The 19,632-nt window shown below is 60.9% G+C and overlaps 1 protein-coding gene across 1 annotated transcript in view; it reads right to left on the minus strand.

The window, feature by feature from the left end:
• Positions 1 to 17,762: 17,762 nt before the first annotated feature.
• Positions 17,763 to 19,632, minus strand: part of DOK7 (docking protein 7) — an 11,002-nt gene continuing 9,132 nt past the window's right edge. Inside the window, exon 5 of the mRNA XM_030314517.1 lies at positions 17,763 to 19,628. Within this exon, the coding sequence (XP_030170377.1) occupies positions 18,914 to 19,628 (715 nt within the window). The 3' untranslated portion in view covers positions 17,763 to 18,913. The remainder of the gene's footprint in view (positions 19,629 to 19,632) is intronic.

Raw genomic sequence — 19,632 nt, forward strand, 5'->3', positions numbered from 1 at the left:
GCATTCCTTCCCCCTTGACGTGCCCCAGCCTTCCTGCTGGAGCCTCCTGGGCCCACGGTGTCCCTGGTGCCAAGAGTTTGATTAAGAACTCGGTTTTTAAGGCTAGATACAGGGCTGTATCTGAGCAATTTTATCTGAGTTGTCAAAACAGTTGGCGTAAAGTTGTTCCCTTGATGCCTATCGGGTCCGCGGTGGAGCCCCATTTTTGTTCCTGCTGCTGGATTCTGCTGTCCCCCCTTTCCCCCACCCCCCGGTCAGTCTAGCCGAGGCTTTGTCGAGTTTTAGACATTCTCCCCCAGAGCCGGCTTCGGCTTCGCTGATTTCCCTCCATTGTTTGTTAGTTTTCTTTCATTGGCTTTTACCCTCTATGTCTCATTTCTGTTGAACTCGCCGCCCCTGTGCCAGCTTCTCCGCACAGCAGCTCAGGTCACTGATGGAGGACACAGATGGATGCACTGCAGACAGCAGGTGTGATCTCCTTGTGCCCTTTGGAGAGAACACGTGCTTAGTGCACACGAGCATTTTAAAAGCTGACCGTGTACCAGGACACAGAAGATTCCAGTAACTTAGCAGCAAGGTTAGATCATACAGATCATGTTCTTGGCCCTCAGTGCAACAAAGGAGGCCCTCAGTAACAAAGAGACAATTAAAATAAGAACATTTAGGAACTTTAAAAACACACGTGGGCCAAAGAAGAAATGCTATTTGAAGTTAGGAAATACTTTTAATTGAATGTCAGTGAAAATACTACACATCAAACGGGGGGGGGGGCGCATGGTCAGAGTGAGCCTCCGGGCAAATGTGCAACCACAGGTGACAGTGTGACTGGGCTAGGGGCTCTAACTCACTGCAAGGAGCCGCCACACTGGGGAGTCGGCCTCCCTCCTGAGGAGCGGTGGAAATGGGACAGCCTGGGACGATGTGACCAGGGCGAGACAAACCACAAGAGCCCAGGAAGGCAGTGCAGTGCGAGACTCCGCGTCCATCCCGCGGATGTGGACATCCAGGGCCATGAGCTGGTGTGCGGTGGGTGCCTAAGGGGAGGGCGCCTAAGGGGAGGGCCTCCACACGAACCTGGACCCCTCCGCCTGCCCCAGGAAGTGGGGGCTGGCTGGCTCCTGTGCAGACGGGGGGACTAGAGGGCCAGAGTCCGTGCCTGGGTCCTGGGCCTCAGACCACAAACAGCAGGTCTGGTGTTTCTGGGCTGGCAGACGTTAAAAGAACCCTTTCTGGAAGGAACTGCCCTAGTTCTCAAACCCAAGCATAATTGTTCACAAATGCAGAGTTGAAAATAATCAGGCACGAAGACGGGAGTCAACACAGGCAGCCACAGGCTGAAGACAGATTGGAGTGGCCATGATGATCCCAATGCATGGGGATACAGCAGTCCTGTCGTTGTTTGTTTACGGAATACAGGACAGACTCAGAACTGTCTCCAAGAACAAGCTAACAGACTCCAAGAACCAAATAGAACCTCTAGATTCTGGAGGAAAGAACTGGAAACTTCTAGTTTGAGGAGAGAAACTTTTCAGTAAATGAAGTTGGAGAAACTCATGTTTGGGGGAAAGTAATCCATGGTGATTCATGGGCCCAACTGTGGAAGAAGCTTCTAGAAAACAGAGCATCTTTCTGACCAGAAGCATGCAAAATAATCCACGGTGATTCATGGGCCCAGCTGTGGAAGTTTCTAGAAAACGAGAGCATCTTTCTGACCAGAGGGATGCAAAATAATCCACGGCGATCCATGGGCCCAGCTGTGGAAGCTTCCAGAAAACAAGAGAGCATCTTTCTGACCAGAGGAATGCAAAATAATCCACGGCGATCCATGGGCCCTGCTGTGGAAGAAGCTTCTAGAAAACAAGAGAGTATCTTTCTGACCAGAGGGATGCAAAATAATCCATGGCGATTCATGGGCCCAGCTGTGGAAGAAGCTTCTAGAAAACAGAGCATCTTTCTGACCAGAAGCATGCAAAATAATCCACGGCGATTCATGGGCCCAGCTGTGGAAGTTTGTAGAAAACGAGAGCATCTTTCTGACCAGAGGGTAGGCAGAGACTTCTAAAACAGGCCCCAAAAGGCTCCAACCATAAAAGAAAAAGGAACAAAGATTGCATCTCATCAAAATCAGAAACTTCTCGTCAAGGTGTATCGTTAAGACTGTCAACCGGCCAAGCAGAGAATGAGGAATGGTCTCAAGGCCATGTCTGAGACCGGGCCCAGGTCCAAAATTCCACAAACCCGCTTTTTTAATGGACACGAGACTTCAACAGGCCCTTCACCAAAGGACACATCCAGGTGGCCAGCAAGCACATGAACAGGTGATCAAGGCCATTAGTCATCAGAAAAATGCAAATTCGTGGGAGGAGCCAGCCCTACACACCCACGAGGACGACTGAAATGAGAAGAGTCCACGGCAAGGGTCGGCAGTTTCTTCCTGGAACTAAACGTTCGCTCACCGTGTGCCCTGCTGATCGCGTGCATTTGCGGGAGAGTTAAGGGGGTAGGTCCACCAAAGGCCTGTACAAGAATGTGGTGCAACTTGCGTTCAAGTTTATCTCATCCAGTCCCACACAACAGGCAGAAAAGCTCCAGTGTGGGAGCAGCTCAAAAAGAATGAACAGCTAATGTAGCAATGGAGAAGAATCTCAACATTCTGAACGAAAGAAGAGGAATGTGAAAGAGACAGAGTCAATTGCTAGGAAAGGAGGTCAAAATAGTCACCTGCTGGGGTGGGCGTGGCCTCGAAAGTGCCGGAAGGAACTTCTGTGATGGGGAATGCCCTCTATCTCCTGGATGGTGGGGACACGGGTCATACGTGTGTAAAAGTGTGCCAAGCTGTGCACTTTAGATTGGTGTGGCTTTCTGTTTGTAAATTGTAACTGAGAAACTCCTCGGAGAGAGAAAAGCGCATCCGTGCAATGATACGGTGCGTAAGAAGCAGGGACAAGCTCTAGGGAATGTACGTTTGATGGCGGAAGTAAACCCCCAAACGGATGTGAAAAAGGAGGGCATCGCACAAAGAACCACAGAAGGAGATGGAAAATCACGTACAAACTGAAAGGACAAGCCGGTGGCCCAGGAGTCAGGAGAGGAGAGGAGCAGGACCCAGGAGAGACCAGAGAGGAGACCTCAGAATGTCCAAGAAAAGCCCCTGAAACTGAAGAGCAACTTTCCAGAATGAAAGACCCCAATATAAGATGTGAAAGTAGTAATTGACATTTTTTTTGGAGAGAGGGTGTGAGTGGGGGAGGGGAAGACAGGGAGGGAGACACAGAATCCGAAGGAGGCTCCGGGCTCCGAGCTGTCGGCACAGAGCCCGAGCAGGGTCGAACTCACGGACCCAGAGATCATGACCTGAGCCGAAGCCGGATGCTTAACTGACTGAGCCACCAGGCTCCCCATAACTGGTAAATTTAAAAGCAGCGGAGGCAGAGACAAGATTCTGAGTATCCCGCGGAGAGGAGGACGGGGCTCAGAATGACGAGTGGTGCTGGGAGCACCGCCAGCAGTGGGAGCACGGAGCAGCGCGGTCAAGAGTTTGAAGGAAAACCCTTTCCAGTCTAGAATCGTACACCCAGCCACGCTCACAGTAAGCGTGAAAGTGGAGGTAGACGTTTCCTGAGCACATAGGCTCTCAGACCTGCCCTCACACCCTGCCCTCGGCTCCTACCAGGGGAAGCGATCCTTAAAGGAAGAATCAAGTCTTCTTGACCCAGGAGACACTGGACCCAGGAGGAAGGGATCCGACCCAGAGAGACATTGATGGGGGGGGGTGGTTAGAGCTGCACAGGAGGCTCCCAAAGGGAGCAGGTCAGAACGTTCCAGAAGAGACTCATTCAAGAAGATAAAGTTGAGGGCAGCCTCATACGTTGGACTATCTTGAGATGTACGCAGCCGTGGGACAGCCGAGCGCGTGCGGTGGCGACCGTGAGGAGAGTGGCACTCCGGAAAACCTGCGGTGGAGCTAGAATCCTCACGTGCCGACAGAACATGCCGTTGGAATATTGATCTGACCAAAATCCCGGCGTAAATGCACGGAGGGGAAGGACGTAGGTGTGCACTTAGTGTGAGGACGGGCTGCGGGGGTGTGGGTCTAGAGATGAGGAGCCCAGACGTCCGGCACGCGCGGGTTCAGAGGTGGCTCAAAGGGCCTGGTGCGAGTGTCTGTGGAGTTGAAAGGGCGGGGGCGGGGCTGTCCTTGTCACAATCCTGGTAGGAAGGTTTGGCTTGAAATCACGTGGGATGGATCTCCGGTACAAAATACTTAAACATCCTCAAGCCAGTGTTACTGTCTCTTGATAACTCAGTAGGAGAGAGCAAAAGACCAAGGTGGGCAACTCAAGGACAGAAAGTCCCTGCGTCCAGTGAGCGCGTTTGTCCCACTAGTGATAGGGGGAGGGAAGGGAGTGACCCGTGAGGTGCCATCTGGGCACCAAGGCGGCCCGTTCAGGGCTCTTCTCTCGGCGTGCGTTTACAGCCAGCTCGGGAGGCGACGTGGCAAATCCCGGAAAGCCGGGACACGCGGGCTCCGACCCACCGCTCCCTCCTACTGCGCCCTGGCCCGCCCGAGTGCCCACTCCCAGAGGCCGTTTCGGGACTTTGGAGCCACATCGTCCATGGTGGGGCGGGGCCCCTGGGTGTCCATGTGGACCCATGACAACTGGGTGGCACCTCGAGGTCGGGACCGCAGCAGAATGGACGCTGAGAAGAAGGAGGCCGCAGGGATTCCCACCGTAGGTGCTGTTCACACAGACTGACAGTGTGTGAAGGGATGGTGAGGAGGAGGTGCGGGGAAATGGGGGAGCACCGTCACCTCTGGGACAGAGAAGGGAAAGACCTGGCATGAGGGGCCTCGGCTTCCCCTCGGCCGGTGGGGGGGACACATGTGTGAATCACTCTTTATTCCAATCTGTGTGTCCTAGCATCTCGGCGAGGCTTCCTTGCCCCTCCTGCAGCCCCCTCCCCAGAGACCAGGGGCATGGTCCTCCTGCTGGGTCCTCTCCAGTGAGCACCCGTGTGTACAGGTGTGGGAACAAACGGAAGGCTGCTTGTGCACCCCTGCACACCCCGCTTTGCTCCCCACCGGCGTCTCGTGGGGTCTCCCATCCGGGCACTTAGCAGCCTTTTGTTGTAGCAGCTGCACATTGCTTTCATCGCTTTCCTACTGGTGGGCAGTCCCTCATATTCTGCTTTTCCAAGATGAGGTGTCCTCAGTAGAGGCCCTATGTGACAAGCCGGCCACCATATTCAAGTATGGATGGAGGTCCTAGCCGCGGCCGTCAGGTAAGAAACAGAAAGCATCCACATTGGAAAGGAAGAAGCGAAACTCACTATTTGCAGATGACATGATGAGCGTATATAGAAAACCCTAAAGTCTACACACACACACACACACACACACACATGCACGCACCCCTGTTAAAGCTAATTAATTTCAGTCAAGTCACAGGATAATAACAAGCTGTCAGGGAAACTAAGAAACTCCCATTTATAATTGCATCACATACATAAATTGTGTAGGAATAAATTTAACCAAGGAAGCAGAAGACCTGTTCACTGAAAATTATAAGACATTGATGAGAGAACTTGAAGACAAATAAGCGGAAAGATACTTTGTCCTCACGGATGGGATGAATTGCTATTGTTCGGAGGTCCGTACTACGCAAAGCATTCTGCAGATTCAGTGCAGTTCCTACCAAAATTCCAATGGCATTTTTCACAGAAATAGAACAAATCCTAATTTGTATGGAACCTCAAAAGACTAAGGAACCAGCGCAATCTTGAGAAAAAAGAATAAAGCTAGAGGCATCGCCCTCCCTGATTTCTAACCATATTACAAAGCTGTAGTAAAACAGTAGGGCATCGGCATAAAAACAGACACATGGATCAATAGAACGTAATAAAGAGCCTAGAAATAAGCCCACAACTTAAATGGTCAATTAGTTTACAACAGAGGGGCTAAGAATACAATACAAAAATGAGAATACAATAGCGGAGGGACCATCTTCAATAAATGGTTTGGGAAAACGGGACAGCCTCTGGACCCCTACCTCACACCATGCACAAAACTAACTCAGAATGGATTAAAGACTTGAAAGTAAAACATGAAACCGTAAAACTAGAAGAAAACACAGGCTGATAACTCCCTGACATCACTCTTGGTGGTGATTTTTTGGATTTGACACCAAAAGCAAAAGAAAAAAAGTGGGACTGCATCAAACAAAAAAGCCTCTGCTCGGCAAAGGAGACCATCAAGAAAAATGAAATGACGGCCTTATCTGATAAGGAGTTAATATCCAAAATATATAAATAACTGAGACAATAGAAAAAAATTGGGGGGGGGGGTGCCTCCTGGGTGGCTCGGTCAGTTAAGCGTCTGACTCTTGATTTCAACTCAGGTCATAATCTCATGGTTCGTGAGTTCAAGCCCCAAGTCAGGCTCTATGCTGACAACATGGAACCTGCTTGAGATTCTCTCTCTCTCTCTCTCTCTCTCCCCCTCCCCTGTTCACACTGTTGCTCTCTCTCAAAAAGTAAATAAACATTGGGGCGCCTGGGTGGCGCAGTTGGTTAAGCATCCGACTTCAGCCAGGTCACGATCTCGCTGTCTGTGAGTTCGAGCCCCGCGTCGGGCTCTGGGCTGATGGCTCGGAGCCTGGAGCCTGTTTCCGATTCTGTGTCTCCCTCTCTCTCTGCCCCTCGCCCGTTCGTGCTCTGTCTCTCTCTGTCCCAAAAATAAAAAAATAAATAAAAATAAATAAAAAGTAAACATTAAAAAAAGAAAAACATTTTCATTAAAAAACAGAGGACCTAAATAGCCTTTCTTCCCCAAAGACCTACAGATGGCCAACAGACACGTGAAAAGATGCTCAATGTTACTCATCATCAGGGAAATGCAAATCACAACCACAACAAGAAATCCCTTTACACCTGCCTGAATGGATGTTATAAAAAAGACCGGAAGTAACCTGTGTTGGCGGGGATGCCGGGAAAAGAGAACCCTCGTGCACTGTTGGCGGGAATGAATGTAAGTCGGTGCATCTGCTGTGGAAAACAGGATGGAGGTTCCTCAGATCTCAAAAAAGGAAAGAAGAAAGAAAGAAAGAGAGAGAGAGAGAGAGAGAGAGAGAGAGAGAGAGAGAGAAATAAAGAAAGAAAAGAAAAGAAAAGAAAGAAAAAGAAAAAGAAAGAACTACCACATGATCCAGCAATGACTCTTCTGGGTATTTATCCAAAGGAAACAAAAACACCAACTCAGATACCTGCCCCCCCATGTCCACTGCAGCATTAGCCCCTGTAGTCGAGGCACGGAAACAACCGAAGAGCTTAAGTGTCCGTTGATGGATGAGTGGGTTAAGATCGTAGTGCGTGTGTGTGCGCACACACACACACACACACACGAATACCGTTCAACCGTGAAAAAGGAAGTCCTGCCATTTGCGACAATGTGGATGGACCTGAAGGCCGTTATGTTAAGCGAAATAAGTCAGAAGGGTGGATACCGCATGCTCTCACTCACATGTGGAATCTTGAAGAAAAACCGCAGAGCTCATAGGTGCCGGAGGTGGGGCCGGACAAAACGCGTGAAGCGGGTCAAGAGGTACAAAGGTCCAGTCGCGCAACGGTGGGGGGACGTGCGCAGCACGGGAACCGCGGCTGACAACACCGTGTTGTATCTTTGAAAGTCGCTAAGGGAGGAGATGTTCGCTAAGGGAGGCAAAGGGAAATGTGGTAACTCTGCCGAGATGGACGGTTAAGGATAGACGCACTGTGGTGACGCTTCCGCGGCACACACAAGTAGCGAATCCGTGTTGTATCCGAAACCGAGGCCAGGTTGTGCGCCCAAGACGGTGAGGTCTCCCATCTGACACGGATGTCCCAGAGCTAAGACACCAAGCCCAACCCGGCCTCCAGCCGCGTGCGCGATGCCGCAGGGCCCCAGCCTGAGCCCGCAAAGGCCAGAGGGCACCCGAGGGCGCGCCAGGGAGGTGGGGCAGGCTGCGGGGATCCGGGCCGGGGCCGTCTCTCACCTCTCCACAAAGGTGGGAGCCAGCCCTTCCCGGGCTCGAGTCGGGGTCCCGGTGAAAGTGGCAAACCAAAGCATTAATGGGACTGATCACAGCCGCAGCTTCTACCCAGACCTTTTCCTTCGCCTTCAGACTCCCCCCGACCCCCCTCCTTTGAGGAGGTGGATTTGAGGCTTGCCCCCCAACCGCCACCCCCTTCCCCCTTCACACCCCCTCCCTCCACTCCCGTCTCCTCCTTCGGCTGCCTCTTGAACAAACCCCTTTTCCTGCTGCAAACCTGACGTCTCAGAGATCGTCTCTGCTGTGTTTCCGGCAGATGGAACTTGGGTTCGGCTACGCAGGGGCCCCCAACCCCTCCACGGCCACACAGTGGCCTGTGCACCTCGCCTTCTGGCAGCTGCAGCCGCTCTGCCGGATTGACCCCGGTGTTGGGCTCTGGCCACTGAGCGCCGTGCAGCCCTTCACGGCTCTGGAAGGACGGGGGGCTGACCCCTGCTCTGCTTGTGTGGCCGCCACAGCTGGCTGAGCCCCCCACACTCTGAGGCCTCCTGGGCTGGAGGGCGGTCACCCTTGGCCTCGGCCGAGGCCCTCCCTGCCAAAGCACACCTTCCTCACCCGCGCTCATGGTGGCTGAGCCCCTCGGGGAGCTGAGAATGCCTAACACATCCATGACCCTGTTTCAGTGTCACAAAAACACAGCAGCCTTACTTCATTTTGAGTAAGAGTGGACCCCAGACACCACCCACTCAAGGTCGCTGGTAAGGCCCAGGACCCCGAGTTGCCTGTCCCGGAGCTGATGTGTGTGGACATCTGAGCCCCTCCCACCCAGAGGGCAACCCCTCACTGCTGGAGCCCTGGACCGCGGTGTGCAGGCCGTGCTTCGCTCCCCACCTTGTAATTTGAAAGGGACGTCTACCCCAGAATCTTGTTCAGGGCGTGCTAGTGGGGGCCTCTCGGGCTGAGAGCCTGACTTGTTCACAGGATCAACCCTGAGGCCTTTGCATCCCACCCAGGACATTTGCCCCTACAGGCTCAGGGCCGAGCCTCCTTCCTTCTGCCTTGACTCACAAGCTTCCCCAGCAGTCAGGTGTCGGCTCAGAAGACCGGGCGAGGAAAAGGGTGCTGGTGTTGGGAAACCCACCGACCTGAGGGATCTCAGCCGAGGAGGACATACGGAGGGTCAGCCCCACGTGCTACCCTTGTACTGGCTGGGCCCTTAGTGGATCAGGGGTGTGGTGGGGGGGAGGGATATGAACGGATGTGGATGAGTGACGAGTGATGGGTAATGGGTGGATGATGGATGCATGATGGGATGGATGGGTGGATGGATGGGAGGCATCTGAGGGGGCTATGGTGGAGACCCTGGTCAGGCAGAACAGACCCCATCTCATCTCTGAGATGACGGTCAGAGGGCCCAGCCCGGTGCTTCCCTTTCATGCCTAAGGAGGAATGTCAGGAAGCCCCGGGAATGTCTGGAAACTTCCCAACACCCAGATGCCCATTGGCCAGTGGAGCCACGACCACCCCCTCCAGCTCTCTGAGCCATGAAAATGCCACATAACTTCCCCAAGGCCACAGGAACCACGGGGAGGAAACACCTACGGACGCCCCACCCAGACCCGCCAAGGTCGGGGGTAACCGCGGCCCTGAGCACCTGTGCTGTTTCAAGATGACAGAACCATGTCCAGGGTCAAGCGAAGCCACGGCCCGCTCCAGACACAGCACAAGAAAGAAGTCGCCTCGGGGCGCCTGGGTGGCGCAGTCGGTTAAGCGTCCGACTTCAGCCAGGTCACGATCTCGCGGTCCGTGAGTTCGAGCCCCGCGTCGGGCTCTGGGCTGATGGCTCGGAGCCTGGAGCCTGTTTCCGATTCTGTGTCTCCCTCTCTCTCTGCCCCTCCCCCGTTCATGCTCTGTCTCTCTCTGTCCCGAAAATAGATAAACGTTGAAAAAAAAAAAAAAAATTTAAAAAAAAAAAAAGAAAGAAGTCGCCTCATCCTTCAGGAAAATAATGTGCGTATTAAAAATAGAACATTAACAATTTTGAACTATTTACATGACTCACTGTAATGGGTCTTAAGCCGTGCAGTCAGGTGACCACACGTGGGGGCGACGTGGGCAGCCTGACAGGTCTGAAGGTGGAAGAGTCCTCCTGCCCCCAGCGCTCGTTGGTGCCGTCACCCGGCACGGGACAGGGGTGACCCAGGAGGGGGCGCAGCTGGAGGCTGCTGCAGAGGGGGGGTAACCGGGGGGACGGCAGGTGGCTCGGCATAGGCGGGGCCTGGTCTGGCCTTGCTGGGGCTTGGGGACACGTGTTTTCCGAGGACATGTCTGTCATCAGTCGGGTGGCCACCTCGCCCGTGGAATGGGGGCAGTTTGCGTCCCAGCGCCACGGAAACTGCTGTGCGATCCCCCGGCCCCCTTCGGCTGAGACGCGGCGCCAGCAAGCGGCAAGCTGGCACCTGGACGCATGGCCCTTCCTGACCTGCCCGAGCTCCGGCGTGACTTACGGAGGCTGGGTCTGGGCGCCAGTGACCGCGGGGGCGGGGAGCGCGTGGGGTCGCGACCAGGAGACCGCCGTCACGGAGCCCAGACCACCGGGGATGCGGCAAAGATGACGGGCCCCCCCCCCCCCGTGCCCTCGCCCGCCGGCCGCAGGAGGGAGGCCTGCTCTGCGCGGAGCCGTCCTCACCGCGGGGCCCCCTTCCTCCTCTGCTCCAGCTCGGGCAGCCGCTCCTCCCGGGTCTGTGCGTGCTGGGCCCCCGCCCTGTGGGCCGCCTCGGTGGCCGTGATGTCGATCTGTGCGTAGCGGGAGGCGCCGGCCCCTGAAAGCAGCCCCGGCCTCGGGTCAGCCCCGCGGGGCCCACGCCTCCCGCAGAGGCCTCCGCCCCGACGGCCCGGGAGGGGCGATGGGGGACGGGGGGGGGGGGGGGGGGGGGCCAAGCTGCGAGGCAGGTGGGGTGACGCCCTCAGGGGACACAGTCAGCAGGAGCGTGGACTTGGGGGCGTTGGGGGAGGAGCTCCCCCCGGAGGGGAAGGCCCCCGAGGCCCCGGGGGGGGGGGGGGGACCCACCTCGGACCCCCGCGCCGGCGCCCTGCAGCTCCAGGCCCATGTAGTGCAGCTGCGTCTTGGAGGAGGGGCTGACGGGGATGTTCACGTAGGGGGGCGCCTCCCCCCACGGTCTCTCAGGCCCCGCGGCTCCTGCGGGGAGAAAGGACAGTGAGTCTCTGGGGGGGGGGCGGCCGAGGGCTGGGCTGACCCTGTAGACTATTCGGCAGAGAGCTCCCCACCCCCCACCCCCGGCACCCCTCCCGTCCTGTGCCCCCCTCCCAGCCCGAGAGCTCCCCACCCCCCCTTTGGCACCCTTCCTGTCCTGCGCCCCCCCACCCCGAGAGCTCCCCACCTCCCCTCCGCACCCCTCCCGTCCTGCGCCCCCCTCCCACCCCGAGAGCTCCCCACCCCCCCTCCGGCACCCTTCCTGTCCTGTGCCCCCCCCACCCCGAGAGCTCCCCACCTCCCCTCCGCACCCCTCCCGTCCTGCACCCCCCTCCCACCCCGAGAGCTCCCCACCCCCCCTCCGGCACACTTCCTGTCCTGTGCCCCCCCCACCCCGAGAGCTCCCCACCTCCCCTCCGCACCCCTCCCGTCCTGCACCCCCCTCCCACCCCGAGAGCTCCCCACCCCCCCTCCGGCACCCTTCCTGTCCTGTGCCCCCCCCACCCCGAGAGCTCCCCACCCCCACTCCGGCACCCCTCCCATCCTGTGCCCCCCCACCCTGAGCCTGGGGGACCTCCTGGCCCCCGGTTCCTGGACTCCCCCAGAACTGCCCAGCACCCGTGTCCCTCCAGGACCCAGCACCTCCTTTCTCTCCCCTTCACCACTGAGCTGGAAAGGGTGTGCCCCTCTCCCCGCACCTCTGCACCTGCAGTGGGCTAATCACTGCTGAGTTGCCCCCGTGGATGTCCCCGTGGATGCCCCTGTGGCCACTGCAGTCAAGTGACCCATCGTTCTATCTTCAGCCCCCCCGCCACCCACACTCAACCCCCTGGGCTGTCCTCCTGGGTCACTCCCTGGCTCCAGGCCTCAGAGACCCCCCTCTGTACCAGTGCATCTCCACAATAAATCCCTCTCCCATCCACAGTGACACTCCTCCGGGATGGCCCCAGCCACTTCAAGTCCTCCCTACCCAAGAAAGGTGCCCCTGCTCCTCCCCCATTTCACTCTGCACCCCCCCCCCCAACCCAGGGTGTTGGAGGGGCTGCGGCACGAGCCAGGGGACAAGGGAGTGCGGCCCCTTAGCCGGCTGCCAAGATGCACCTGACCTGGCCCCACGGCCCTGCACACCGGGCCACAAGGAAGGACCCCAGCCTCAGGGGACCCAGGGTGATGTCCTGTCTGGCTGTTGTCCAGCAGACTCCCCCACACTCCTGTCCTCAGGGTCCCCTCGGGGCACAGACACATGGGGTGGGCCGGCCAGCTCCCTGCTCCTCGGATAAAGGCGGTGGAAAGCCGCACGGGACATCCTGTCTCTGAGCTGCTGTCCGCGGGTCAAGGGAGCCAAACCCAGGGCTGGGGGCTTCAGCAGGTAGACCCCGGGTGCCTGTCGCCCTCTTGCCCTTTAACTGCCCCAGCAAGGCCGGGGTGGGGGGCACAATACTGCCTGCTTGCTCCCAGCGGGGAGGTTGGGGCCACAGAGACCCTGAGCTCCGGCCAAGGCCAGGAGCACGTGGTGGTCAGGCAGAGCCAGACTGGGCCCAGCCGTGTGGGGTCACTCACCAGACTCCATGAGCCAAAGCAAGTCACGCGGTTCCTGCCCCTCCCGGCCTGGGGGCCCCCGAGGGTCCCCCTTCTTGCAGCGCAGCGTGGGACCCCCTCGGGATGCTGCCCCCACTTTACTGATATAAAACACATTAACACTGATGCCCGCGGCCTTCCAAGCCCCGAAAACTGCTCCCGTGTTCCTCTCACTGACCCCGCAGGGAGACCTCGGGTCCCCATGCAGATGGGGCCGCCCGTCAGTGCTGATGAGCAGGCCTGGAGGGCGTGGGGCTCCCAGGAGAGGCTCCAGACCCCCGGGGAGGCCTGGACGTGGCGGGGCGGGGTGTGCAGGAGACTGGGAGCAGGGATGGGCCCCGGATGAGGAAGACCCACGACCCCGCCGCAGAGAAGGGGAGGGAGGGCCCGAGCATCGGGCAACGGCCGTCACAGACTCTGGCTGCACCGAGCTGACCAGGGTGCTCGAGGAGGGAAGGCAGGTTCCTGCTGGACGTGGGGTGGCCACCTTCCCGGTTTGGGCAAAGCGGGACGTGTTGATCCCGAGGAACAGGGAGAGGGCCCTGGGCACACTCAGCTTCTGAGCCAGGCTTAGGGCACTTGGTGCCCGGATCCGCTCGGGGCCCAGCGAGGTCATGCCACCAGGCCTGCTCTGTTTGGCAGTTCGAAGAGCGTGTGTGCACTTATCAAGCGAAGAACAGGCTGTTTTCAGTCCCCGGAAGATCTCGGCTCCGAGGTGAGGGGTTCGGTGGCCCTGCTGCATTCGTAGCACACAGAATCTACCACAGGTGAGGAAGCCTCCTCCCAGCGGACGGTGGCCTTGGCAGGTGGCTCAGGGCCAGGGCCCTCTCCCCTCGCGGGCACCAGGGAAGGGCCCAGCCACACCGTGTCCACGCGGGCTCTGCACACCAACAGGGTGGGACTCTCCCCCAGCCAGCCTGGGGGGAGGGGGCTGGCACACAGAGGGTCAGATGCAGACCCTCCCCCACGTAACCCGAGAGGATGGGGGAGGCACCTAGACTAGTGAGGCCAGGAGAGATCAGGGCAGGCTGCCTGGAGAAGGAGGCATGTACCGAGGGATAGAGGACAAGAAGGAATAACAGGTGAAAGGCAGAGGCAAAGGCCTGGGTGGAGCTGGGAGAGCCCCTCAGGGGCTGAAAAGTCCTGCCTGCCCTGGGCATCCCCGCCGTCACCAAGGCTCTGGCCACACAACCCTGGGCCCAGTTCGTCTCTGTCCCTGCCAGGCCCGGGGCCCCAGTCCCCAGCCCCCGGCCTCAGTGGGAAGGGCCCACATCCTCTAGCAGATCCTGACACCTGTGCCCCCGGCCCCACCTGCTGCTGCTGTGGGCACACCCCGTGCCTGGGTTACAGGCGGCCACAGGCCCCTATGAGGAGGCGGCCGGACAGTAGGGGAGGTGTCTAGGACGGTCTGCGAGTGGATGTCAGGGGCCGGTATGGTCAGAGGTGGCCCCCAGGACCCTATCCCCGCCCAGGGAGCCCCAAGGCCAGCTGGCGTGGGGCTTTCCCGTGGGCCCTGCTTGCCGATGGCCCTGCCCGCCCCCTCCTGCCCCCAGACGTCCCCTCCGGGTCAGCCTGCAGGCGACGGCCCCAACAGGTGTCCTGTATCTCCAAAGAAGGGTGGAGAATCCGGGCTCATTAGGGTCCCCCAGCCCAGAGGCCCTGCCAAGAGCATAAGGTCAGGAGCCCTGACCTCCAGCTACCCCTCCCCACCCTGCCCGTGGCCAACCTTGCCCAAAGTTCAGCTTCCCTCAACTTCCCAGGCCTTTCCCGGAGTTAGAGCCCGCTTCTGCCCAGCGCTCACCTTCTAACTGTGCTTGGGGGACCCCAAGTCTTCCCCTCCCTGCCCGTCACTGGGACCCCTCACCTCTGTTCTCCGTCATCTCAAGGACGGGGTCCCTCCCGAAGGCCGAGGCTCCAAGGCGGCCCGGGCCTGCCCGCTCCATCCACACACCCCCCTGGGCAAGCTGGCCACGCTCAGCCACGCCACCCGCCCCTCACTCCCCGGGCCTGCCCCCCGCTAGGGCCAGGGTCCCTCCCGGCTGCTCACTGCTGTCCCACCGCCCACAGCCCCCTCCGGCCTGGCTCCCACCACTGCCCCTCTTCCACGTGCTGCCCCGTCGGGTGCGGTTTCTGGCCGGCCGTAGCCACAGCCACCGTGACCCTCACTTCCCCCGTCCCGAGGCGGTGCAAAGCTGGGGCCTACCTGAACGCGTCATCAGAAGCCCAGGGGGTGGGGCAGCTGCTCCCTGGACCAAAGAGAACATGTGTCAGTCTGTCCGTCCGGCTCGCACTCATCCTGCACCCAGCCCGAGAAGCAGGACGCTAACCCAAGTGTGACTTGGGGCGCCGGGGTCGGGCCACCTACCGGGGACACAGGCCCAGACTCCTTATCTCCCTGGGACCTCAGCTGGCCCGCCAGCCCCGACACCCGCTTGCCCTGTTCTGGGGAGGGGGTTGGCGACTGTGGCCCCCAGGCCGAGTCCGGGCCGCCTGTTGTGATAAACACAGTCTTGCTTACGGGCTCTGCTCGGGGCTGTGCCGCAGGGCGTGAGGCCACCAGACGCGCAGGGGCTGGGACCCGTACCCCCCAGACGCCACCGGCCGGCCGGCTGCCAGCAGCGGCCGCCTGTGGGGGGGGCCACGGAGGCCACGGGAGATGAGCCAGATCCCCCAGAACAGCTGAGGGGACTCTTGGTGGCGCCTCATTCGACATGCGGGCCCGGGGGAGGAAGGGGCTTTGGTGGCCTCGGAGCTGAGCACAGGCTCTGACCGGGAGGGAGGGACAGTGGCCCACGACGGCACATCCATTGCCACCTGGGCTTCAATCGCCAGAAGCCCTCAAGGAACAAGCCCCCGCCAGGGCCAAGGGCAAGGGACCGAAAAGGGTCCAGCATCGCCAGCGGTCTGGGGATCACAGCCCGACGGTGGGGCCTGGTGGGCAGCTGCGGATGGGAATGTGGATGCGGAGGCCCGAAACGCTGCTCCCGGGGACACAGCTGGGTGCCACAGACTCGAGACACGGCACCCCAACCCTGGTCCTGGGCCAGGCTCGAGGACCCCTGAGCACGCTGAGCTGGTCTAACCCATCACCTGGTGTTAAAGAGCCCTTGTGCGGGCCTGGAGCTTGGGCAGGTCGCGTCCGACCTCCAGCACTGCGACGGGAGGCCAGGTGCCCCCCAGGAGTCCCCACACACCGCCCTCCGACGTAGGAGGCCGGCCGTCTGCCCACAGGAGCCCAGGATCAGTCGCTAAGTGCCGACAGCCGCACCCGCGTCCAGGGGCCAGACCCGCAGGCACAGGCTCAAACCCAGCCCCGGGCATGGGCGGGACGCGACGAGCAACGTGGAAAATGAACAAACGACGACCTACCTCCCCCTCCTTGGGGGCCAGGACCCCTCACCCCCTGGTGCACACGGCCCCAGAGAGACCAGGAGAAAGGGCTCCTGGTCCGCATCTGCCCTCTCTGGTTGCGCCCAGCCCCACCGGGTAAGGCCCCTGTGCCCCCACACACAGGACCACCCCGGGGTGCGGGGCGGCTGACGCACACGGCTGTGGAGGGCCCGGCCCTGCTCCCCCCCCCCCCCCACCCCGCATCACCCCATCACACCAGATGCCTAAGCCGCCTCCGGCCCAGGCCACGCCCCCGGCCAAAGCCCCACCCCTGGGCGACCTGGCTCAGCCTGCCTCTCCTGCCTCGCCCCCCAAACGGATTTCCCCTGAGGTCCCAGCAGTCTCAGTCGAGGAGACCGGAGTCCGGAGCTAGGATGCCCACAAGGGGCAGGTGTGGTGGGGAGGGGCCGAATCTCTCCACCACTGGGGCCTCTGTCTGCTCTGGGCGGAGGGACGCCTGTCCAGCCTGGCCGTCGGGGGCAGCAGGCCCGAGCCCGGACGACGAGGGGCCCTGGCAGGAACAGACGCCAGTCACAGCCTCATTTGTCCTGCAGCAAGACCGGCCTCGGGGCGCCTCGGGGGCGGGGGGGACGATGGGGTGTCTGGTGACAGCTCCCCTTAACAGGCACCTACTGCACACTTGTGTCTGTCACCTCGTGGGACCCTCTCCGTGTGCCCAGGGGAGGAGGGACTGTTGTCCCCATCCATGGAGGAGGAAACTGAGGCTCAGAAAGGTGTAGTCACTGGCCTGAGGCGGCCCAGCTGGCGGGGCGGGGTGCCGCTCAGCCCCCAAAGCCTGGCCTTCCTCGCACTGTGGTGCGGCGGGAACCAGCTCGGCCTCCACGGGGACCTGGGTCCTCCCGGCTCCCCTTGTGGAGCTGCCCCCACCCCCCGCCAACGGGGTGGTGAGCAAGGGCGGAGATGGGGGTGCCAGGGCAGGGCGTGCAGGCGTGAGGTGGGGTCCCTGGAGCTCTGCCACCAAACGGGGGAGACGGCAGGGGGTGGGGGCCCCAGGCTCAGAGCCAGGACTCACTAGCCCAGAAAGCCCTCACTTGGACACAGGGAGCCACTCCTGAGCCCGCGTGACCACCGAGGCCCTCACTGTGGTCGCGAGTGGACAGAGGAGCATGCACACGCACCACACAGACCACACCCGTGTGCATTACATCGCACACAAACATCACACCACACACGACGCATGCGTGCGTGTGAACACACACACACGTGCACACGCTCCACACCAGATGTGCAAACGCCATGCACACACACGCATGCAAATGTACGCAGCACACTTACCACACATGCACACGCGCTGCACGTGCACGACACACACGCGTGCAAATGCATGCACACACACACACACACACACGGCTGTCGGGAGCCGCCTTTCCTTTTTCGGGTCTCTGGTGCGTTCAGACTTGAGGCCACTACGAGGCGAGGCCTCATGCTGCTCCCTGTGACCCACAGGCCCCCAGATCTCAGAGACAGGGGCCCCGCCGGGAGGGCCGGGGCGCGAGGTGGAGAGGACGGGCAGACGGAAAAGAACGAGACCATAAGAAAAGAAAATTTTATTTCCAGTCTAAGGACGTATTACAAACAGCGTCAGACTTCAAAAATGTAAGAGCGACCAACGTCTTCAGCCGACGGTGAAGGTACAGAGCCACGTATTTACAGGTGAGCTGTTTGCCCCCCGATGGGGGTGACTCCGGACAGCGCGGGACGGCGCCAACCGGAGCCCGGAGCCGCACAGGCCCCGCCTCTCGCGGGTGCACGAAGCCGCAGAGCGATGGACAAACCAGGCAACGCAGCCGCACCCCATGCAGGCGAGCAGACAGACGCGGAGGGCGCCCACGTGCCCTCCGGATGCCAAGGGACGGGCCCCGGAGGCCCGAGCTCCAGCCTCGAACTCAGCCAGGGGGTGGCGGGGGAGGACGGTGCAGCTTCGAGAGCTTCCACAGGGGCCCCCTGGCAAGCTGGCCCTGCCGGGCTAGCTGGTGGAAGGGACATCACCACCCCGCCCCCCGGCCCGGCCCTCACCCCGGAGGCTGCGGCTTCAGGGAAAGGCTGGCGGGTGAGCCGTGGACACCCAGACCCTACAAGCCCCTGTACCTCCTGAGCCTCAGTTTCCTCCCCTGGTGGACGGGCCAGCAGTGGTGCTGCCTTGCAGAGGAGGGGCGGGGCGGGGCAGATCGGTAAAGCTCTCGTACGCACGACGTGCCGTGCTCCTGGCCCGGCAACCGGGGGTCTGCGGCGGCTGCAGGGGGCCCTAACTTGTCGGGCGGGGTGACTGTGCACTGGAGGGGACGGACCTGAGGTGTGAGAGTGGCCGTCCGCAGGCAGGCAGTGGCACAGGCCAGCGAGGGGCGCCCCCAGCCTTGCTCACCCCGAGGGCACGGCTTGAGCCACCTAGGACACAGCACCCTCCTGTGCCCCCAGCACCTGATCCTCGGGCTCTGGGACTCTGCCAGCCCCCCGCCTGCCCCTCTTTTCCAGAACGTACTTCCGGCCGCATCCCGGTCAGTCCCGTGGGCCCCCCCTGCAGGCCTCACGCCCAGAGAGGAGGAGGCTCTGGGGTTGTCGCCGCTGTGCCCTCCCCACCGCGCCACACAGCGGCTGGCCCCGCCAGCAGCACAAAGGCGCCCCCTCCCCTCCTGTCGGGAGAGACGAACCAGCCCCCCGCAGCAGCGGGCCTGGGCCACGGCTCTCAGGGAGGGGGGTTTACCTTGAGTCCTCCACAGACGGGACAAGTGGAAAAGAAAGCCGGAGGAAGCCCCGCGTGGGGACTGCCTGCTTCCCAGGCCCCGCCGGGGGCCTCGCTGCCCGGGGCCTCCGCCGCCTGTCCCCGCCGCCTCGCGCCCAGCCAGCCGGAGGGACACCCCGCGGACGCCTGGCCACCCAAGTCCCCGGCCCCTCCGTCGTCGGGGCTGCCTTGTGCGGTGGCGGTCTGGTCCCTGGCGTCCCGGCACAGGCTGCGTGGCGTGTCATAATGTGGCCGCAGGGCAGCGGGCACTTGGTACTCGGCCGTCCCCGGCGGGCAGGCGCACAGGCTGGGGTCGGGCACCCCGGCCGCGGGCGGCAGGCTGAGCGAGGACCCGAACTCGTCGCCCGCGCGCCACACGTCCAGGCTGCTGCCCGCGCAGGACGAGAAGCTGCCCGAGTAGGAGGAGTGGCTGCCCGTGGCGATGCCGCTGTCCGACGAGCTCTGGCGGCCGACCTCCTGCAGCTGCCGCGGCCGCAGGGGCTTGGGTGGCGGCCTCGAGGCGCCCGGCGCGGCCTCCCCGGGGGCCTGGGCGGCCGCCGGCCCCGGGCCCTCCTGCGACGTGCCGGCCGAGGACGAGGACTGCTCGGGCCACGCCGTGAGCCGGCTGCCGGCACTGACGTCCGAGTGGCTGGCCTCCGAGGACGAGCTGGACAGGCTGCTGG

The sequence above is a fragment of the Lynx canadensis genome, chromosome B1, assembly GCF_007474595.2.
Source record: "Lynx canadensis isolate LIC74 chromosome B1, mLynCan4.pri.v2, whole genome shotgun sequence".
In the NCBI taxonomy this organism is placed as follows: Eukaryota; Metazoa; Chordata; class Mammalia; order Carnivora; family Felidae; genus Lynx; species Lynx canadensis.